At 40.4% G+C, this 17,392-nt stretch overlaps 1 protein-coding gene across 1 annotated transcript; it reads right to left on the reverse strand.

Annotated features, from left to right (window-relative positions):
* Positions 1-856: 856 nt before the first annotated feature.
* ERICH5 (glutamate rich 5) lies at positions 857-15,909 on the reverse strand. Its single transcript, XM_090284889.1, has 2 exons — positions 15,643-15,909; positions 857-1,830 (listed from the first exon to the last, which is right to left on the reverse strand). The coding sequence occupies exons 1-2, from the start codon at positions 15,698-15,700 to the stop codon at positions 857-859; spliced, it is 1,032 nt and encodes a 343-aa protein (XP_090141015.1). The 5' UTR covers positions 15,701-15,909.
* Between the last annotated feature and the right edge of the window lie 1,483 nt (positions 15,910-17,392).

Below are 17,392 nucleotides of genomic sequence, written 5' to 3' on the forward strand. Positions count from 1 at the left end.
AGACTTGAGTTTGCCAACCCCTGTCTAACAAACATATGCTTTTTCTGGTGGCTCCCTTGTTATTCCTAGAATAATTTTACACACCTTAATTAAAGTGCTTACCTCACTAGATTGTTTAAATTCTGCCTTCTCCCCACTAGACTATGACCCCCTTGAGAACAGGAGCTATGTCTTCCACCCTAGCATCGGGCATGATTAAGCACACAAAAACTGCTGTGTTAATAAATGAAAGAATTAAGAAACAGGTGGACAAATGCTTCACTGAATTACAGTGTAAAGCTAGAATCGGCCAAAATATAAGTCACGCCCCAGAAGAAATGTTATTTTTTTTTAATTATAAGTCCAATAATTAACAGTGTAAATACCATTTGCTTCATAATGGTAAAGTACATTTAAAAAACACCATATGACAAGACAATAAATTTTCTCTAGTCATCTCTTAACAGTAAAAAGGCTATAGGGGGACTGGTGCAGACTGACAGTAATTTTCTAAGGATAAGACTGGCAAAGATGAAAATTACACTCCAAGATCCATTATTTGTGTAGTCTTTCATTAGAAGGTCAATTCCTCCACTAACCATCTATTCATCTTTACTTTGGATCGTTGTATCATGCATGGGATCTGATAAAGAGTGAACTAGGAAAAATTCAGAAATTTTCATATGTTGGCTTCTATTATTTAGAACATACTCAGTTCTATTCAATGATGAAACTCTAGGTTAAAAATGTAGACACCAACTATGCTTTAGAAAATTTTGCTGGGAAGCCGAAGGCCTATTTTCCAGGTATGGAAGCCTTTTTGGTTTGGGCCAAATGAACTTCGACCACCTGTATGAGAAACTTCAGTGGCTATATGTTAGCCAACCCCTGTCCCTAGAGGTGATCTCTTATGGAGCTCATCTGAACATCCTGAATCTTTAATGGCATAACTCTTACCTTCGACACTGTGGTCCTCTTTGTTAGTGTGAATTTTCCTGACCATGTCCACTCCTGTGCCTGCTTCTGGAGTTCCTACTGGATACTCCATGCTTCTGACTATTCCTTCAGGTCGACTATGCTCCACATTCCCTGAACCTTCAGGAGTTTTATGAATCAAATCATTCTTCACAGCTGTTTTCACAAGCTGACTTCCTTCCAATATTTCCAGAAATCCTTTCTCTTTGGGTATTGTCTCTAGAAGTTGGGACTGCTCATCTCTTCCCAGTGTTTCTTGAAGTTGATGCTCTTCAGCTGTTTCAACGAGCTGACTTCCTTCCAAAATCTCTGGAGATTCAGTCTCCTTGGAGACAGGTTCTAGGAGCTGGGGCTTTCCCAATGCTTCCTGAGGTTGTGGCTCTCTGCCTGCTTCCAGAAGTGGGATTTTTTTAGCTGTTAGACGTTTCATCTCTCTGTCAGTTTGTGGAATCTCAGTATCCCCCACTACTCCAGGAGCGGCCCCACTCTCTCCCGCTGTCCTCAAAGGCTGACGCTGGACTTCTGTTCCTAGGGGTTCAGTCTCAGTATTTCCTTCTGAAGGCTGGGCCTTCATCACTGTTTCCACATCCTTCTTTTCTTCTGCTCCTGGAATATCAGGTTTGCCACCTGACTGAAGTGGCCCAGACTCCTTGGGTCCTTCCAGAGGCTGAGTCGTCTCCGTGGATCCTGGTGGGTCTACAGCATCCTTTGCCAGGGGCCGTTCATGAAGGGATTGAACACCATTGGCTGTAGACACTGCTGAAGCCTTGAGCTTTTCTAGGGAATGAAGGCTTTCCTTTTGCACCTTGTCATAAATAGTAGTTTCTCTTCCCAGTGTAAGCGGTTTGGGTTGGACAAAGCCGGACTCACTTTCTTCTGTGGTCGAAAAATATGTATTTGAAGTTACTTTTTGGTCATTCATTTGAAATATAAAAAGAAAAGAAAATAGACATTATTGTTTAGTTTCTATCTTGAGAAAATATATTGCTCTCAAAAAGTAGATTTAACAGTTTAGGACAGTCCTGGGTATGACTGAGTACAGAAAGGCCTGGCCACGACCCAGTCACTTCTTCATTCAGATCTCTACTGTCCTCAGCTCTGACACCTCACCCTAAAAAGTAACATTCTCCAAAATCATAGGTTGTTTTGTATTTCCTGTTTGCTCCTTATCGCTTGTCTCATGGCTCCCGCCTCCTATTCTAATTTAGTACATTTTGTTTTCTCATCTTCTTGTCCTCATTCCACCCTTCCTCCTCCTTAGCCTTAGATGAAGATGTCACCATGTGTGGTCCCTGGACTGCTTGAAATGTCTCACTTTTCTTCTAAAGAAGAATGACCCTCAGTGAAGGGAAGAGGTGCCCCCAACAGGGAAGCCCAACTAGGTAAAGACTAAGATGTCTGAGAAGGAAAGTGGCATGTTCAGTTCAGCCAGAGTGTTTAATTTTGGGGGCAAAGTAGGAAGAGAACTCAAGAGAAAGCTGAGGAACGTGCATTTTAATTACGGCTCTTCCTCCAACTGTGTGACCTGGGAACTTAGTTCCCAAGGATCTCGTCTGTAAAATGGCAGTGACTGTCTCTCCCACCTGTTGGAGCTGCATGCGCCAACACCTCACATTAAACAATGAATGCAAAAGTCAACGTGGCAACGTGTTTATACTCTTTGACCCATTGATCCTACTTCTGGAAATTTATCCTAAAAGCATAAATGTCAGGAATATGCTTTGGGGAAAAGTATATCATCACAGTATTCTTTATAATAGCAAAGGCTGGAAAGCAACTTATACGTCTAAAAGTTGGGGGGAAAGATCAATATTCCACTGGATGAAATAGTACTCTACCATGGAAAAAGATGATTATGAAGGCTGTATGCTAAAATAATAATTATGATATATAAGCTAAAACATTAGCACTCACAGTTGGGTTAATCAAATTCAATGATGCATATAAAGTGTTTATTAGCACAAGTTCTGCCGTGCAATTAAGAGCTCAGTCAGCTATCAATTTTATATCGTCGTCGTCGGTCGTCGGCAGCCGTCCGTCTCGAGAGACGATGGTGTAGCTTCTTAAGAGTCTATCTGCACCGCCGAGAATGGCTGTGCAGTCCGACTCGGGAGTGACATGGTTTCTGTCTTCTCCCGTGTTGAATCGACATCTTGCGATGACGCTGAAGCTACAGAGCCTGGGCAGGGTAATATGGAGGGTCTGCTGTTGCCCATGCAGCAGGCCCCCCCTCTCTTCACAGCTGAAGGGTCCAAGGGAAAGACGGAGTCAATACAGCTTGGCTTCAGGTGCGCCGCAGGAGTTGCCGGTGTTGACTACAACGTCAAACCACCTTAGGGACTCCCGCTCCGGATTTTCTGTCGGGGTTTACTCCCTTAGCCTTTCCCCTGAAGAGGTATGCCGCAAGGCAGCGGAGGTTTTTTGGAGTCAGAGTTTTCCTTCTCTGATGTGCCCTGACTGGAAGATCGAACCAGCGACACTTAGCTCGCAGGCCGACGCTCAATCCACTGAGCTAAACCAGCCAGGGCAGTCAATTTTATATAGGGCTAGCTATAAGTATATATTGTATTTATCAATGCTGGAAGAAAGGAAGGGAGGGAGGGAGGGAGGAAAATCAAATCACAGACGGAGGAGGAAATATTGGAAGAAAATAAACCAACACATTAAAATAGGCCCCTAAATGATGTATTTCTTCTTCGATATTCTTTTCCAAAGACAGTTTTTCTTTTTTCATTTTTTCCCCTAAGATACCCCCTACCCTGGCTATATGGTCTCCTTTTCAATCTCCCCTTTTCTAGGGGCAAATATTTTCATTATTTTACCTATTTGGGAGGGATACTTTTTTCTATTTCTCTAAGTGAATGGTAATTTCATGATTTTTCAGTTTGGGTATTTCAATTAACTCCCAGTATGAAAAATAAAGACTTAGATCTTTTTATTTCTTCCCCTATCACCCCACCCTCTCCCATACACATTCACATTTCCTTTCCATTCATTAATTGTATATTAGTAATTATTTAAAATAGTAATTTTGTTGTAATCTGGGTTATATCTACATTGTTATACCTACTTATAAGAATGTCTGCTTGAAGAACTGAGCCATATATAGTAAGCTATTACTTTGTGTGAACATATCTTGTTTTTAATAACTGTATGGTTCTTCACTTCCTTGGTTTACGTGTTATCATCAATTCAACTCACTGCCAATTGTTTTTCTTCTTAATACATGTATTCATATCAAGTCATTTCCCACCCTGCCTCCTGGACTAAAGAGGAATCAAAGCCAGAAGCTGGAGGAGCAGAGTACAGAAAGAATTTTGTGAGATTCAGGGCAGCGAGCTGTGAGCCGCAGGGGTCCACGTGACAGAACTGGAAAGAGGGCTACCCTTCGCCTTCCTTCTGGCTGCATCATGAATGAGGCTTTCAGATTCATAGCATGCACGGAAATTTAACCAAAGTGATTTCTCAGGTCTATAAGAAATCTGTTATGACAATTCATTTATACACCACACAAAGGATGTTCTGGCGATGACCGCCTTAAGGAATTAACAGGGAAATGTTTTAGTAAATTAATCACAGACATCTGCTAAACTATATTTTCTGGTAAAATAGTTATTACAGTGATTAGTACTGTCAGTTAAATCCAGCTGTTCTGGCTCTGGGTGCATTCTAAAAGCTTCATTCTTCTAAAGCAGAAAGCAGCGGGAGGGGGGGGGGCGGGGGGTATGTGTCAGCAAATAAATCATAGCCACACAATTTTATATTTTTGAAAAATATCTTATGCTACCAGTCAAAGTCAAGTTTTCCCCCAAACCGAAAGGTTAAGTGTCCAAGGGATCTATCAGTTTTTACGATAACTAGAATATTCGCACCCATAATCACAGTATCAATTTTCATTCTCATGTAGTTTTCCTAGTCTTAATGGTATACTTGATGTAGGCAAACATTGTTAACGTATAATGTTTTTATAACACAGCCTGAAAATAGTCAACCAAGCTGGGAAATATTCCAAAAAAGAAAACATCACACTAATATTTTTCTGGAGTAGCCCAAATGAGCTAAACCATCTTTAAAATGATCACAAAAATTTTTTTTCTAATGCTAAAAGTGCAATGACACATCCATTTTGTGATTTATATTGATTAACTGCTGACTGAATTGAAAATAAATGTATTTTGGAGGTAACAGTTCCTAACTAATAGTTTAAAAGTTCTTTTTCCTATGTGAGCGAAGAAAGCAATCGGCTCTAAAAGGGAGGACAGAGATCTTAGAGCCTTGGAAATGACACCGGTAATGCGGTGGGGTTTGAATCCTGGTTCCTCCACTTGCTCACCTTACTAAGGTTCTTGGTGCCTAAGATTCATCACCTGGAGAACCGTTGTGAGGATTACACGAGGAAAGCGCTAGCACAGCGAGTGGTACCGACCAAGTGACAATCGATGTTAGCCATCACGAGTCTTATACCCCATATGATGGCCCTGGCAGGGAAGAGACTATGGTAGAGAGACAGAAAAGTAAGGTAATTCCATTTATTCTAATACTGATGTCTTTCTCTGAGTCTATTCAAAAAAGAAAGATCAGAGTAAGGAAATGAAAAGGTTGGAACACAAATGGTTGTTTCGAACCATCTCTCAGAGAACACAACAATAAAGCCTACAAGTACCACTAACATTTCCTTTCAGACATCAGATTGCGTATCCTTCAGAATGTTCTAATCCCCAGTTGCTGAGGGAAGTACGAACTTTGGATTCATTTCACCTCCTTCCTCTTGGGCTGGAGCAGGGTATTCCAGACTGTTCTGATGTTGGGTGTGAATCTTGATTCCATCATTTACGTAACTGTGCAATCTAGACAAGTTCCTAACCTCTCTGAACCTCAGTTTTCTCATCTGTAAAATGAGGATATTATGTTTGCCTTTCAGGCTTGTTAGGAAAATTGACCAAGGTGAAAATGTGTGCAATTACCTAACATGGAGTGGGACATGAGAAGGTACTCAGTCAGCAGGGATATGGCGTACAGCCCTGTATGTTTCTCAATGTGCAAGAGTGTCCTGCTGAAGGAGTGAGGGAGAGCTGAACTCCAGCCTGCATGCACCCATGTGTGATGGGTGGAGAAGGCTTCTTTTTCTAATTTCACAAAGGTCTTCTGTGGACTAGCAGTGGCCCTGTCAATAAATTATAACTAACTTTACAACAGAAAGAATAAACTGTGATGTTAAAGGACTTGGATAGTCACTTAAATACTATGAAGTTGTCAATGTTGACCTATAAAACTGTTGTTACAATGATGTTTTAAAACATGATTATTGCGTGAAGGCCTGTGGCAGGTATTGATGTGATGTGATTTCTGCCTAGTGCTCTGAATGTCAAAGTGAAGAAATTCAATGAAGTGTGGATAAACAGTGGGAGTAACTATGACTCAAATAAAAAAATAAAACATGATTGTTAATAGATAATGGGATAGTATTCCTAATTTGACTGGACTTGACTGGCATTAATAAAGGCCATTGATAGCTTTTTAAATATAAATAAGTGTTTCATTGTTGGCTTTGATTTCATTTTATTGATCAAACATTCACAAAGTGCCTCCTGCACCCCAGCTCTGGGCTGAGCACAGGGCTTACAGCAGGCATCAAGGAAGATCTGGTCCCTGCCATCCTAGAGTTCACTGTCTGCAGGGAAATTCAAATAATAACTAGTTCCCTCATTAAACCCAGCTTGTACCCACATATCACCTCTTACCCAAGGAAATCCACACACTCTGTCCCCCCAGTTTTGTGAATCCTCAAACACACCTCCTTGTGGTAGAAGAAGGTACTACATCATTCCTTCCCGCACTTGAAAAGCAGTGAGCTCCCACAAAAGGAGATAGTCTATCCCTAATCTATATTATTGTGTAATAAATACTGAGGGCAGATGCATTGTTTCCACATCCAAAGTTGTTTAAAGATGTGTCTGTTTTCTGAAGCCTACATATATCAAATCATACACTGCTTTGGGCCTAATCCTTTGGTTACCATTATGTTTCCACATCCAAAGTTGTTTAAAGATGTGTCTGTTTTCTGAAGCCTACATATATCAAATCATACACTGCTTTGGGCCTAATCCTTTGGTTACCATTATCTCTCTGGATTCTGCTGCAAGTTGACCCTTGCACGAATTTGTTGTGACAGCTGAGCTAACAGAAGCCTGATTGCAAGCACTGTTGTCATAGGCACACAAAGAAATTAAATATTAGGCAGCGTTACAGAAAGGATTAGAATTAGAGCTAACATACCTGAAATTCACTTTGTGATGGAAGTTTATCAACTCAGTTCATTACCCTAATCAGAAATGAAACGTTTCTACCCAACAAGGAGAAAAACTTGAGATCAGTACTTCCTGTCCCATGGGTATGACATGTCAAATATCCCAAAGTCCTCATTGATCTGTCTGCAGGGTTTTCTAGAGAATCAGTGAGAAAAGAGGGATCTTGGTATTTTCCCTTGTTGCCACCATTTCTATGTTCTTACAGCTTTTGAGCTTTGGGAACCAGGGATGCCACATGAATCAGCTCCAAGGGAAGAGCCCACTCATTTTTCTTCTCATTTTTTTTACTTTGCTTTCTCCTCAATTCCATTCTATTATTTCTCCATCCATCGAACAAACATTTGTGGAGCTAATTGAGCTACTCTACATATTTTAGTCCCGTCGCCTCATCAAAGTCTGTAAAAACACTGTCCTTGTATGCCAGGGTACAGATGCTGGTCCCCAAAGGTGCATTCTGTTAGCTGATAGATCTTAACAAGGCATTCGTTTTGAAGAGAGGTGAACTTAAGCAACATCCCATGTAATGCAAGTATGAAACCATCAGTCAAAAAAAAAAAAAAAAAAAAAAATCCTAGAGGGCAAATAAAAACCAGGCAAACCACTTTTCTTTCTTAGTAGAAACACTTGAATTTATATATTTAAAATTAGTTTTGACTATCACAAAGTAAATTCAATAAAATTTGAAGGTAAACCTAATTTTTAAATTTAACCACAAAGAAACAAGAACATGTAGTTGGAAAGAGACTTTGGAACACATGATAAGCCCACAGGGAGATGTGGGATTCCTGCACGAAAGAGCTACAGAACCAGTTATCTGGCCCTGACATACTCATCTTCTTCAGATATAATTTTTCCAAATTCATTTTCTTTAATTTCTTTTAGACCCCATAAGATAAACTCTTATAAATATTTCAAGAAAGCTATTGCATAAAATATCACTTTTGAAATAACCAACAGTATTCACCACTAAAAAAGACAGGTTTCATTGATTGATGGTCATTATTAGCACATGGCGATCCAATATGTGGGCAGAAATCTAGTCTACAAAATCAAGGGCATCTCACCCAATAGGAAGAGGAGAGAGAAAGCGAAGATTATGTATCTGGTATGTACAAACTGTGGCACTTGACCGGCCTAAAGAGGCCTTGCCCACCATGCTTGTCTAGAAGAAAACTCGTGGCTAACATGGACTGAGGCACTGTGCCTCCAGCTCTATATGATGATCTCATTCAATCCTCCCAACAATCTCACAAGGCAGGCCCCTTACAGGTGTACCTCACGTTATTGTGCTTTGCAGATACTGCTTTTTTAACAAATGGTTTGTGGCAACCCTATCAGTGCCATTTTCCAACAGCATCTGCTCACAGATGTCTGTGTCACGTTTTAGTAATTCTCCCAAAAAAGAGGATTCTCTTTTATGTTTTTTGTTATGATTATATTTGTTATGGTGAGATGTGGTCAGTGATCTTTGATGTTACTAGGGCAACACCCACCATAAGCAAAAAGCTTACGACTCACTGAAGGCTCAGATGATGATCAGCATTTTTCAGCTAACATACATTTTGGGCACTTCATTTATCTAAACTGGTCTAATAGGACATGCTCATCCCAATGCAAATTAAGCCATATGGATTTAAATGTCAAGAAGTGTCGATGTGAATAAAGAGCATGTTATCAGGCCTCACGGTCTTGTGTGTTATTAGAGAGGCCAAAGGGAGAGGCCAAAGGGACTGTTGAGAAACCAGGGTCATCCATTCCTCCAAGGTGTGGGGCTACAGCAACCCAGTCCTAGCCTAGCCCAGTTATCCTGGGGACCCCACAGCCCAACAGGGAATAAAGTGGTGTCTGTTGAGCTTGCTCCTATGACAGAGGTTGCCCTTTCTTTTCTCTGCATATTTCCAATGACCAGCCCTTGTTTCTGAGCATACTAGCATTGTCTGGCTTATTTCACCCACCTTTATAAAGCATAATTTCCATGGAATTTTAACTGTTAAAACAATGGGGGTTTTTTTTGTTTGTTTTTTGTTTGTTTGTTTTCAGTCCTCAGGCTTAAAGGGCAAAGCTCTGACACCCTTGCTTGTGCAAAACAATGAACTCTAGAGCCTGATGGCAATTCTCAAGGAGGGGTCCAAGGAAGTGAAAAATAGCAACAGCCCTGGGACCATAAAGAAGCTTCCAAGGTCATTATTGTATTTTCCAGACATTAACACTCACCTGGAGAGCTTTAGTCTGGTCTTTTGATTTAAAAAAAAAAAATCATTATCTAATACTACCTACACTTGTACACACCAGGATTTGGAGCCTAGCCAAATTCGATGCTTTTTTATCAGTTTGGGTGAGCCTTTCAGTAACCCCCCACAAGTATTAGGTTTTTATTTTAAACTTGATGTTGTAAAACATTAACATAAGTGAAACTGTACGCAGGAGCTGGGAGATGTGGCCACCTTACAGAAGCATAATTTACCAGAATACAATAAAACTCTTTGCTGTGTTGACATTTTCCTGTATGACTAAAAGACTCACGAAAACTGAACACTTTCTTCCCAAGCCCATCTTGGCCAAAGTTACCTTCCAGTTTCTGTTATTCTGTGGGTTTTGATTCCTACTCTCTCTCTGCTTTCTAAGCAGTGCTCTCACCCAACTGAATCCCCAACTCTGTCGGTCCGTTCATTCACCCCCCCACCCACTCTACAGATGCAGATTGCAATTCTCTTATGCGTACAGCAACATGACGAGCTCTGGCAGAACCGGACCTACACCTCAGCTGGAACTAGAGTCTGTGAGAAGAGTGGGGGTTTCGGAGTCACGCATGTTAGGCTTAAGCCCCAACTGTGTCACTTACTAGCTCTGAGACCTCAGGCAAGTTACTTAGCCTCACTAAGTGGCAGTTTTATAGCTGCGCTTGGTTATACTAATGTTTGCTTTATTTATAATGCTCTTGTAGAAACTAAAGGAGATCATGAACTAAAGTACCTAAAACCAAGTGGGTTCTCCTATCTTGTCTCCTGACTCCTGCTCCATGCCCATGTTTTGATGCAACTACATCAAAGCCATCATTTAAAAAAAAAAAAAAAAATGTATTGTTGGTGAGAGTGTAAACTGGCACAACCTTTATGGAAGGCACTCAGGCAGTTATCTATCAAAATTATAAATGCACAGACCCTTTGACTTAGTAATACCACTTCTGGGAGACTGTCCTACACATATGCTTGCACACATTCAAAATGATGTATGTACAAAGGAATTCAACTGCAGCCATTTGCAACAGGAAAAGACAGGAAACAAATCAAATGCCCCTCAACAAGGGACTGGTTAAATAAATCACACAATGTATTATTGAGTGAGCGTAAAAAAAGGAGAAAGAAGTTCTCTATGTATCAATATAGAAAGATCTCCATACTGACAGGTGAACATAAAACAAAGCATAGACTAGTGGCTATAATAATATACTACATATTATAAATAAAGATGAGAGAGAGAAATAATATTTGCAATGTATAAAGAAACTTTGGGAGAATATACAAAAAAACAAAAAATGTTTACTTTTCGGTGAGCTCAAAACTAAACAGTTGGTAGGGCTGTAGTAGGAGGTGTGGTTTTCACTGCATGTATTTTTCAAGTGTTCTCAATTTCTTGAGCCATGTATGCAGTTCTTATATTCCACTTTAATTAGCTGTACATAACAACCAGGCCTACCACAAAGATTTACCAAACATTCTCTAGGTGCCACTCTCAAGAGAGGGCACAAAGACACACAAGTCTCAGTCCAGAAACTTCTAGCATTTAAAAGAAAGAAATCTCATTTGTATGATAGCAGTATGCAAGAAAAGTCTATAAAAATTCATTTTAGTGTTAGTCATGTTTGTTATTCAATTACAAAAAGAAAGTTCGTCTCCTCAGGACTGAAATTCACTGTGTGAAAATACTGGTTGAAGACTGACGGTATCTCCACAGTACAAAGAACAATTGACAAAACTGTGAATCAAGCCTCTCCCCTTGCCTAGGCAGCAGGGACTCCACAGCTCATGAGAGTTCAGGTGAGAACAAATGACTAGCTGTCAGTGGAAATGTACACATTAACCTAGCAATGAATTCGTCAATAATTACCGTCTATTTACTTTGTCCACTTTGATGCTTCCTGGAAAATCTCAGGAAGAAGTCTGCCACAAACAGATGGCATTTATTTTAGAAAAGCGTTTAGGAAAGAGTTACCCGTGTAAGCGGGAGCTGGTAGCACTGAGAGGGGGGTTTGGAGGCTAAAGCTCTAGAGGCCTTTGGGTCCATTAACGTCTGTGAAGTGCACAACACTGTTGTGTTCAGATTCCATCAGCTACTCATGGCATTGAAAAGAATAGAAATTACCCTACTGTTTACATCTTGCCTCCACAAATAAGAAACTGCAAACTCAATTTGTCCAATTGTCCTTTAAAAAACAAACAAACAAACAAACAAAAAACGCTCACCAAGGATATGTTTGTTGATTTGAGAGAGAGGAAGGGAGAGAGAGAAAGAGGGACATTGATGTGAGAGAGAAACATTGATCTGTTGCCTCCCAAACACTTCCCGACAGGGGATCAAACCAGCCACCTCGGTATATGGCCTGACCAGCAGTCAAAACCACAACATTTTGGGGTACGGGACAATGCTCCAACCAACCGAGCCACCCAGCCAGGGCTGTCTAACTGAACGTCTGACAAAAAAAGAAAAAAGAAAAAAAGCCTCTTTTCTTACACCTTTCAGGGCATTAAGTAAAAATCTGTGTGACTACCAGGCACTGTTCTACACTTTGAGAAGCACTGGATAATTAATTATTCACACTCAGAGGTTATTCTCCACCTCTTTCCCTAGTCAGTGGTCTTTGGAGGTGGTGGAAATCTCAGTAGTATTCAGGGTCTGATGGGTTAAACAAATGCCTCCATGTGAATGGGTTTTCGTACTCAGCCTAACAGCTTCCTAACCAGTCACTGCTATCGGATTTAAATTGGAGCCCAGAAAATAAGTACCTTCATAGTGTAGTGTTACAATATTCAAGAGCTATAACAGATCTTAGAGGCAGGCAATCTAGTTCAACCCGGTGTTTATGATTCTTTTGCTGATAGTCTAATACTGCATTATGTACAACAAACTTATTTTAAAAACAAAAACAAAAAATAGTTCTTAAGCCAGTAACAAAAAGGCAGAACTGGCAACACAAATCCAGTCTACAGGCTACTTGATGTTTTTTAGCTTTAAAACCCATGGGGTTCTAAGGTTGATATTGTGAATTTAAAAGAATTTCTTATGATATAAAGATTATCTGTATTTCTATGGGAAGGCACTAGAAGTTCTCTTCATCTATCCTGTTTCCCTGAAAATAAGACATCCCCCGAAAATAAGACCTAGTGCAATTTTTTTCAAGCTTAGAAATATAAGGCCTCCCCTGAAAATAAGACCTAGTGGCAGTCATTGCTACAGTTCCCCCCAAATTCTTGATGGAATTCAGTTTGGCTGGTTATGCTGATCTTTGTGATGACATGACTACAGCATATTAATAAATGTTGAATTTTTGTTCAACAATAAATGTGAATTCTTGTTCATGGAAAAATAAGACATCCCCTGAAAATAAGACGTAGCGTGCCTTTAGGAGCAAAAATTAATATAAGACACTGTCTTATTTTCGGGGAAACACAGTATATATTCTTCTGAAAATATCTCTAAGGTTAAATATCCTCCAAATATTCGTATTCCTAGTTAAACTTGGAGGCAAATATAAACTTCATGTTTTACTGACTTACTTAGAGATAAATATTTTATTATAACATTATATGTATATTATTTATTCATATATGTATTACATATCATATTTTTATATTTATTATAACATATCTTATTTGGGGATTCTAATAACTATTCTATTATACTTTATATTTTTGTTGTTTGCATATGAATGACCACTCCTCTAATGGAGATCCAGAGTGATTTGAGGCAAAAACAGATTTAAATCTAGTTATCACAAGCTAGTTTAAGGAAGAATAGGTCAAGCTCTGGAATCAGAGTACCTGAATTCAAAGCCCAGCTCTGACTCTTTAGAGGCCCATGAAGTTGGGCAAATTATTTACTCTAATCTGTAAAATGAAGAAATCATAACACTTAATCATAGCATTGTTATAAGGATTAAATAAAGTAATTTATTCACCAATTATGTACCAAGCATTTTTAGGCACTGGGGTGATGGGGAGGGGTAACAGTAAATGTATGTATAGGACATTTAATAAACTTGGACTGTATTTATCGAAAAGCACATACACATTCGGAACTTTATATAAAGAAGCTTTGAGCTGCAGAAACAGAAATGAATTATTTATTCAGCCTCCAATTCACGGAGGAGAAGTGGTGATGAACATACAACAGTATCCAGTTACATGAAAGTATTGTCTGATTGAGGCTCCGAGGCAAAATACCTGTGGATTGATCCAATATGTACATTGAGCAATTTATGCAATGTATTAATTAATTTTCTATGCACCAGACTGGTTGTCAGGTGCTTTAACCTTTCTTTCAGATCAACATCTGTGTAAACTTAGAATGGCAATGAAAAGATGGATAAACACTGAAAGGCTGTGTGTGACTCGTGTGCATGGTTATTAATATTAGTTATTAAAAAATTTTTTTAAGTTCATTCACTATTTTATGAGAGAATTAAAAACCCCATTTCATCTGTTGGATTCTTTTGCCCTTCCCCAAGAGTAACATTCCCTGTAATACATGTTTTTATCAATTTAAAAATCTATGATGATGATTTAATGCTTTGCTGTTTAAACCAGGATGCTACTCCTGGAATACTTGGGACATGGCAGGGGATGGGAGTAGCCAAAATAATATGGTGTATCTTCCTGAAGCTTTTTCTGCTCTTCCCAATTTTCATATTGAAATCAACAAGGATTCAAATGGAACAGATTGCAAAATCAACTTGATTTCACAAAATAAAACATGAAATATCAAAGAAATTGTTCTGTGCACTGGCCTTTCGAGAGCATATTTGGGACACAGAGGCTTTCGTCTCTGGGAGAAAGGTTAGCAAGCACTGTACATTAGGAATGGGTTTTCCACCTTTTCACGTTGTCAGTCATAAGGGGTTTGGAATCACTTTTAAATGTGGCTTTAGTTTTTTGCCTATTTTCAAAATTTTTATTGTTTTCTGTTATCTACTGAAGCTAAAAATACATTATCGTAAGCCATGAAAATGACTGCAGTAAAACATTACTGACTAGGACTCAGTGTCCGAGCTTTGAAACAGCGTTTATGAAAACCGTGCCCTCCTCTACCGAAATCAGAGAGGAAGATATTTGTGTTACTGGAATAATGCAAGATGCTAAAAGAAGACCTGTGAAAAGAAATTAATCAGAGTATAAAATTTCCCCTAAAGTTAGTCTTTAAGAAGACTGTACACTAGCTTGAAGGAATTTGCTTAACCTACAGAGCTTTGTCCAAAATGTTAGCCATTCAAAACCTAAGTGAGTCACCGTGTAAAATCCAGTCATTCTCTACTTCATTAATCTTTTATTCTTTTTGCAGCCCTTACCACTGTCAGAAACTATCTTAATCATTTGTCTAACTTGTTTACTGTTTCTTCCACCTGAAAACTTCAAAAGTAGAGTCTCCTTACCTCCAGCATTTAGCCAAGCACCTGGCTATTATACTCTCTACTTTAAGATCAAAATATGCTTACTTGTTGAATTTCTTTATAAGATTCAATGATGACCTTTTTGTTTTTTGTTTTTTTATCACTTGCATATTTGTCAAGAAATTCTCAAGCCAAGGATAGACGAGAGTGTATCTAACCTCTTCAAAAGCGCAGGGACTGTCTGGAGTGACTGTCTAGCTGCACCTTTGCCATCGCCAAATCTGAAATTCTTTCAGGAGGGCAAAGCAGAGATCTTGATAGAAAACGGGTACTATACATCTTTCCTTTCTACCAGAAACTAATGGCTCCCTGTGAATTTGCACCTTTATATAATCTGCAGTTTAGTACTTTGGGGAGATTAAATAGCATTTATTGTTATGGACAGGATATTACTCATCTGTTCAAGAGAATGTGCCACCTAGCCGCGTTAGGGATTTAACGCCGGCGAGGGCACCGGGGCACAGAGCAACCCCAGCGACCGGCCCTGGACCTCGCGCGTCGGGGCGCACGCGGACAGCCGCACCCTGGGTAACACCAAGGCCACTCCAGATTTCTAGAGCGAGTCGCACTGCGCTGAGGGTACCACGCCCATCCTCAGGGAGGAGCCCGCCCCCTGCCGGGCGGGGTGGGCACAAGCCGCCCCTTGCGGACCCCGGGGGAGTAAGCCGTTCTGAATCCGGAGGCCCAGGCGGGGGTGGGGTCGGTTGTACTGCTCACCGCTACGGAGCCTGCTGCTGTCGCCGGCCTTGTTGAGGGCGCTGCTGGAGCAACCCATCGTGGCGCCGCCGCCACCGCGGGCAGGAGTGCAGCCCGACGGGCGAGTGCAGCCACCTGTCCCAGCCCCGCTTAGTATCCGACCCGGAGCCTGGATTCCGCGGGACGACCACAGCAGCACAGAAATTCCTCCAACTCCGGCGGCCCGGCTCCCGCGGCTCTAGGGCGCAAGCGCACTGGGGAGCGCCGGGCTGCGGGTGCGCACCTGGAGAGGAAAGGGGGCCGCGCCGAGCGCAAAGAGCCACGGAGCGGAGAGCTAGAAAGTGGACAGGATGGGGACGAGCAGCCAGGTGTAGTAATGGCAGAGAGGAAAGCAGTAGTAGAAATGATGTCGGGGAGAGGGTGGAGGGATCACCTGAATCATCACTAAATAGCTGAGGAGAAGAGAAGACCATTGTGGCGGGTGGCTATTGATCGGTAGATTAGATTTGCAATGAGTCTTAATCACATAACTTCAGTACAGTTACCATCAGGAAGTTTAACGTTGATACAATACTATTTAACCCACCGTCATATTCAACTTTCGTCAGTTGTGCAACCAAGGACCACATATTGCATTTAGTTGTTCTGCCTCCCTTTAGTTTGCGCTAAACATCTGAAGTTGTTCCTTAAGTTTTGTCTTTCATGACCTTGACAATTTGTAAGAGAACAGACCAACATTTCTCAATTTGGGTTTGTCTGATGTTTACTCGTGATTATTTTCAGGTGATGCAGTTTGGCCTGGAACACAGGCATTACATTGTGTGTTCATATTTAGAGGCACATGATGATGTCAGTTTGATATTGATGATGTGGTTAAGGCAATATTTGTTAAGTTTCTTCACTGAAAAGTTACCATTTTACTCTTTGTAATTTATGGGGAGAGACTTTAAGTAAATATTCTAATTATCATCAAGCTTTTATCTGCCACTTTCTGCATTATTAATATTCTTGATTGGATCACTAATTTTTATTATGGTAATTTTTCTACTTATACTATTCCTTCTACATTCTACTTTAATGGAGCACTTTCTCTTTTCCTCCATTATTCACTTAGTGAATATTCATGCATTTTTACATTATTCAGTGGGTTATGTTATCATCGGTGTTCATTTGTTCAAGCTGCCATAACAACGTACCGCAGGTAGGGTGATTTAACAAATTTATTTCCTATTGAAATCAAGGTGTTGGTAGGGTTAGTTTCTTCCAAAGGCCTCTCTCCTTGGCTGGTAGAAGGCAATCTTCTCCGTGTGTCTTCACAGGGTCTTCTTGCAATCCATCTGTGTTTTAATCTCATAAGGACCCAACCATATTGGAGTGGTGCTCACCCATATGACCTCATTTTACCTTGATTACCTCTGTAAAGGCCCTATCTCCAAATACAGCTACACTTTGAGGTACAAGGGGCTAGGACTTCAACATATAAATCTTGGGGTGACAAAGTTCAGCCTTTAACACCATCATTATTTTTATGCTCAAATTGTCTAAAACTTGGCATACCTAATTTCCCTATAAGGGTCATGAGATACTAACAAAGCTGTGATATTTACCATATGTTTACAGGTCTCTCCTCTTCATTTCACCCTCCTTTTCTTCCTTACCCCTCTCTCCCTCCTGATTCACTCCCTCCTTTCTCTTTCTTCCTCTTCCTCTCCCTTCCCCTCCTGCACTGCAGGCCTGACAAAGCCTTGGCCATCCAGCAATTGGTTCAGAG

Source organism: Furipterus horrens, unplaced genomic scaffold, assembly GCF_987537825.1.
Source record: "Furipterus horrens unplaced genomic scaffold, mFurHor1.1.pri manual_scaffold_7, whole genome shotgun sequence".
NCBI lineage: Eukaryota > Metazoa > Chordata > Mammalia > Chiroptera > Furipteridae > Furipterus > Furipterus horrens.

Excerpts from the sequence above, each read along its gene's own strand:
- ERICH5 (XM_090284889.1), bottom strand. The coding sequence starts at position 15,700 with ATGGGTTGCTCCAGCAGCGCCCTCAACAAGGCCGGCGACAGCAGCAGG. Across the intron at positions 1,831-15,642 it reads CAGCAGCAGGCTCCGTAGCG|AAGAAAGTGAGTCCGGCTTT; the intron begins GTGAGCAGTACA and ends TTTCGACCACAG.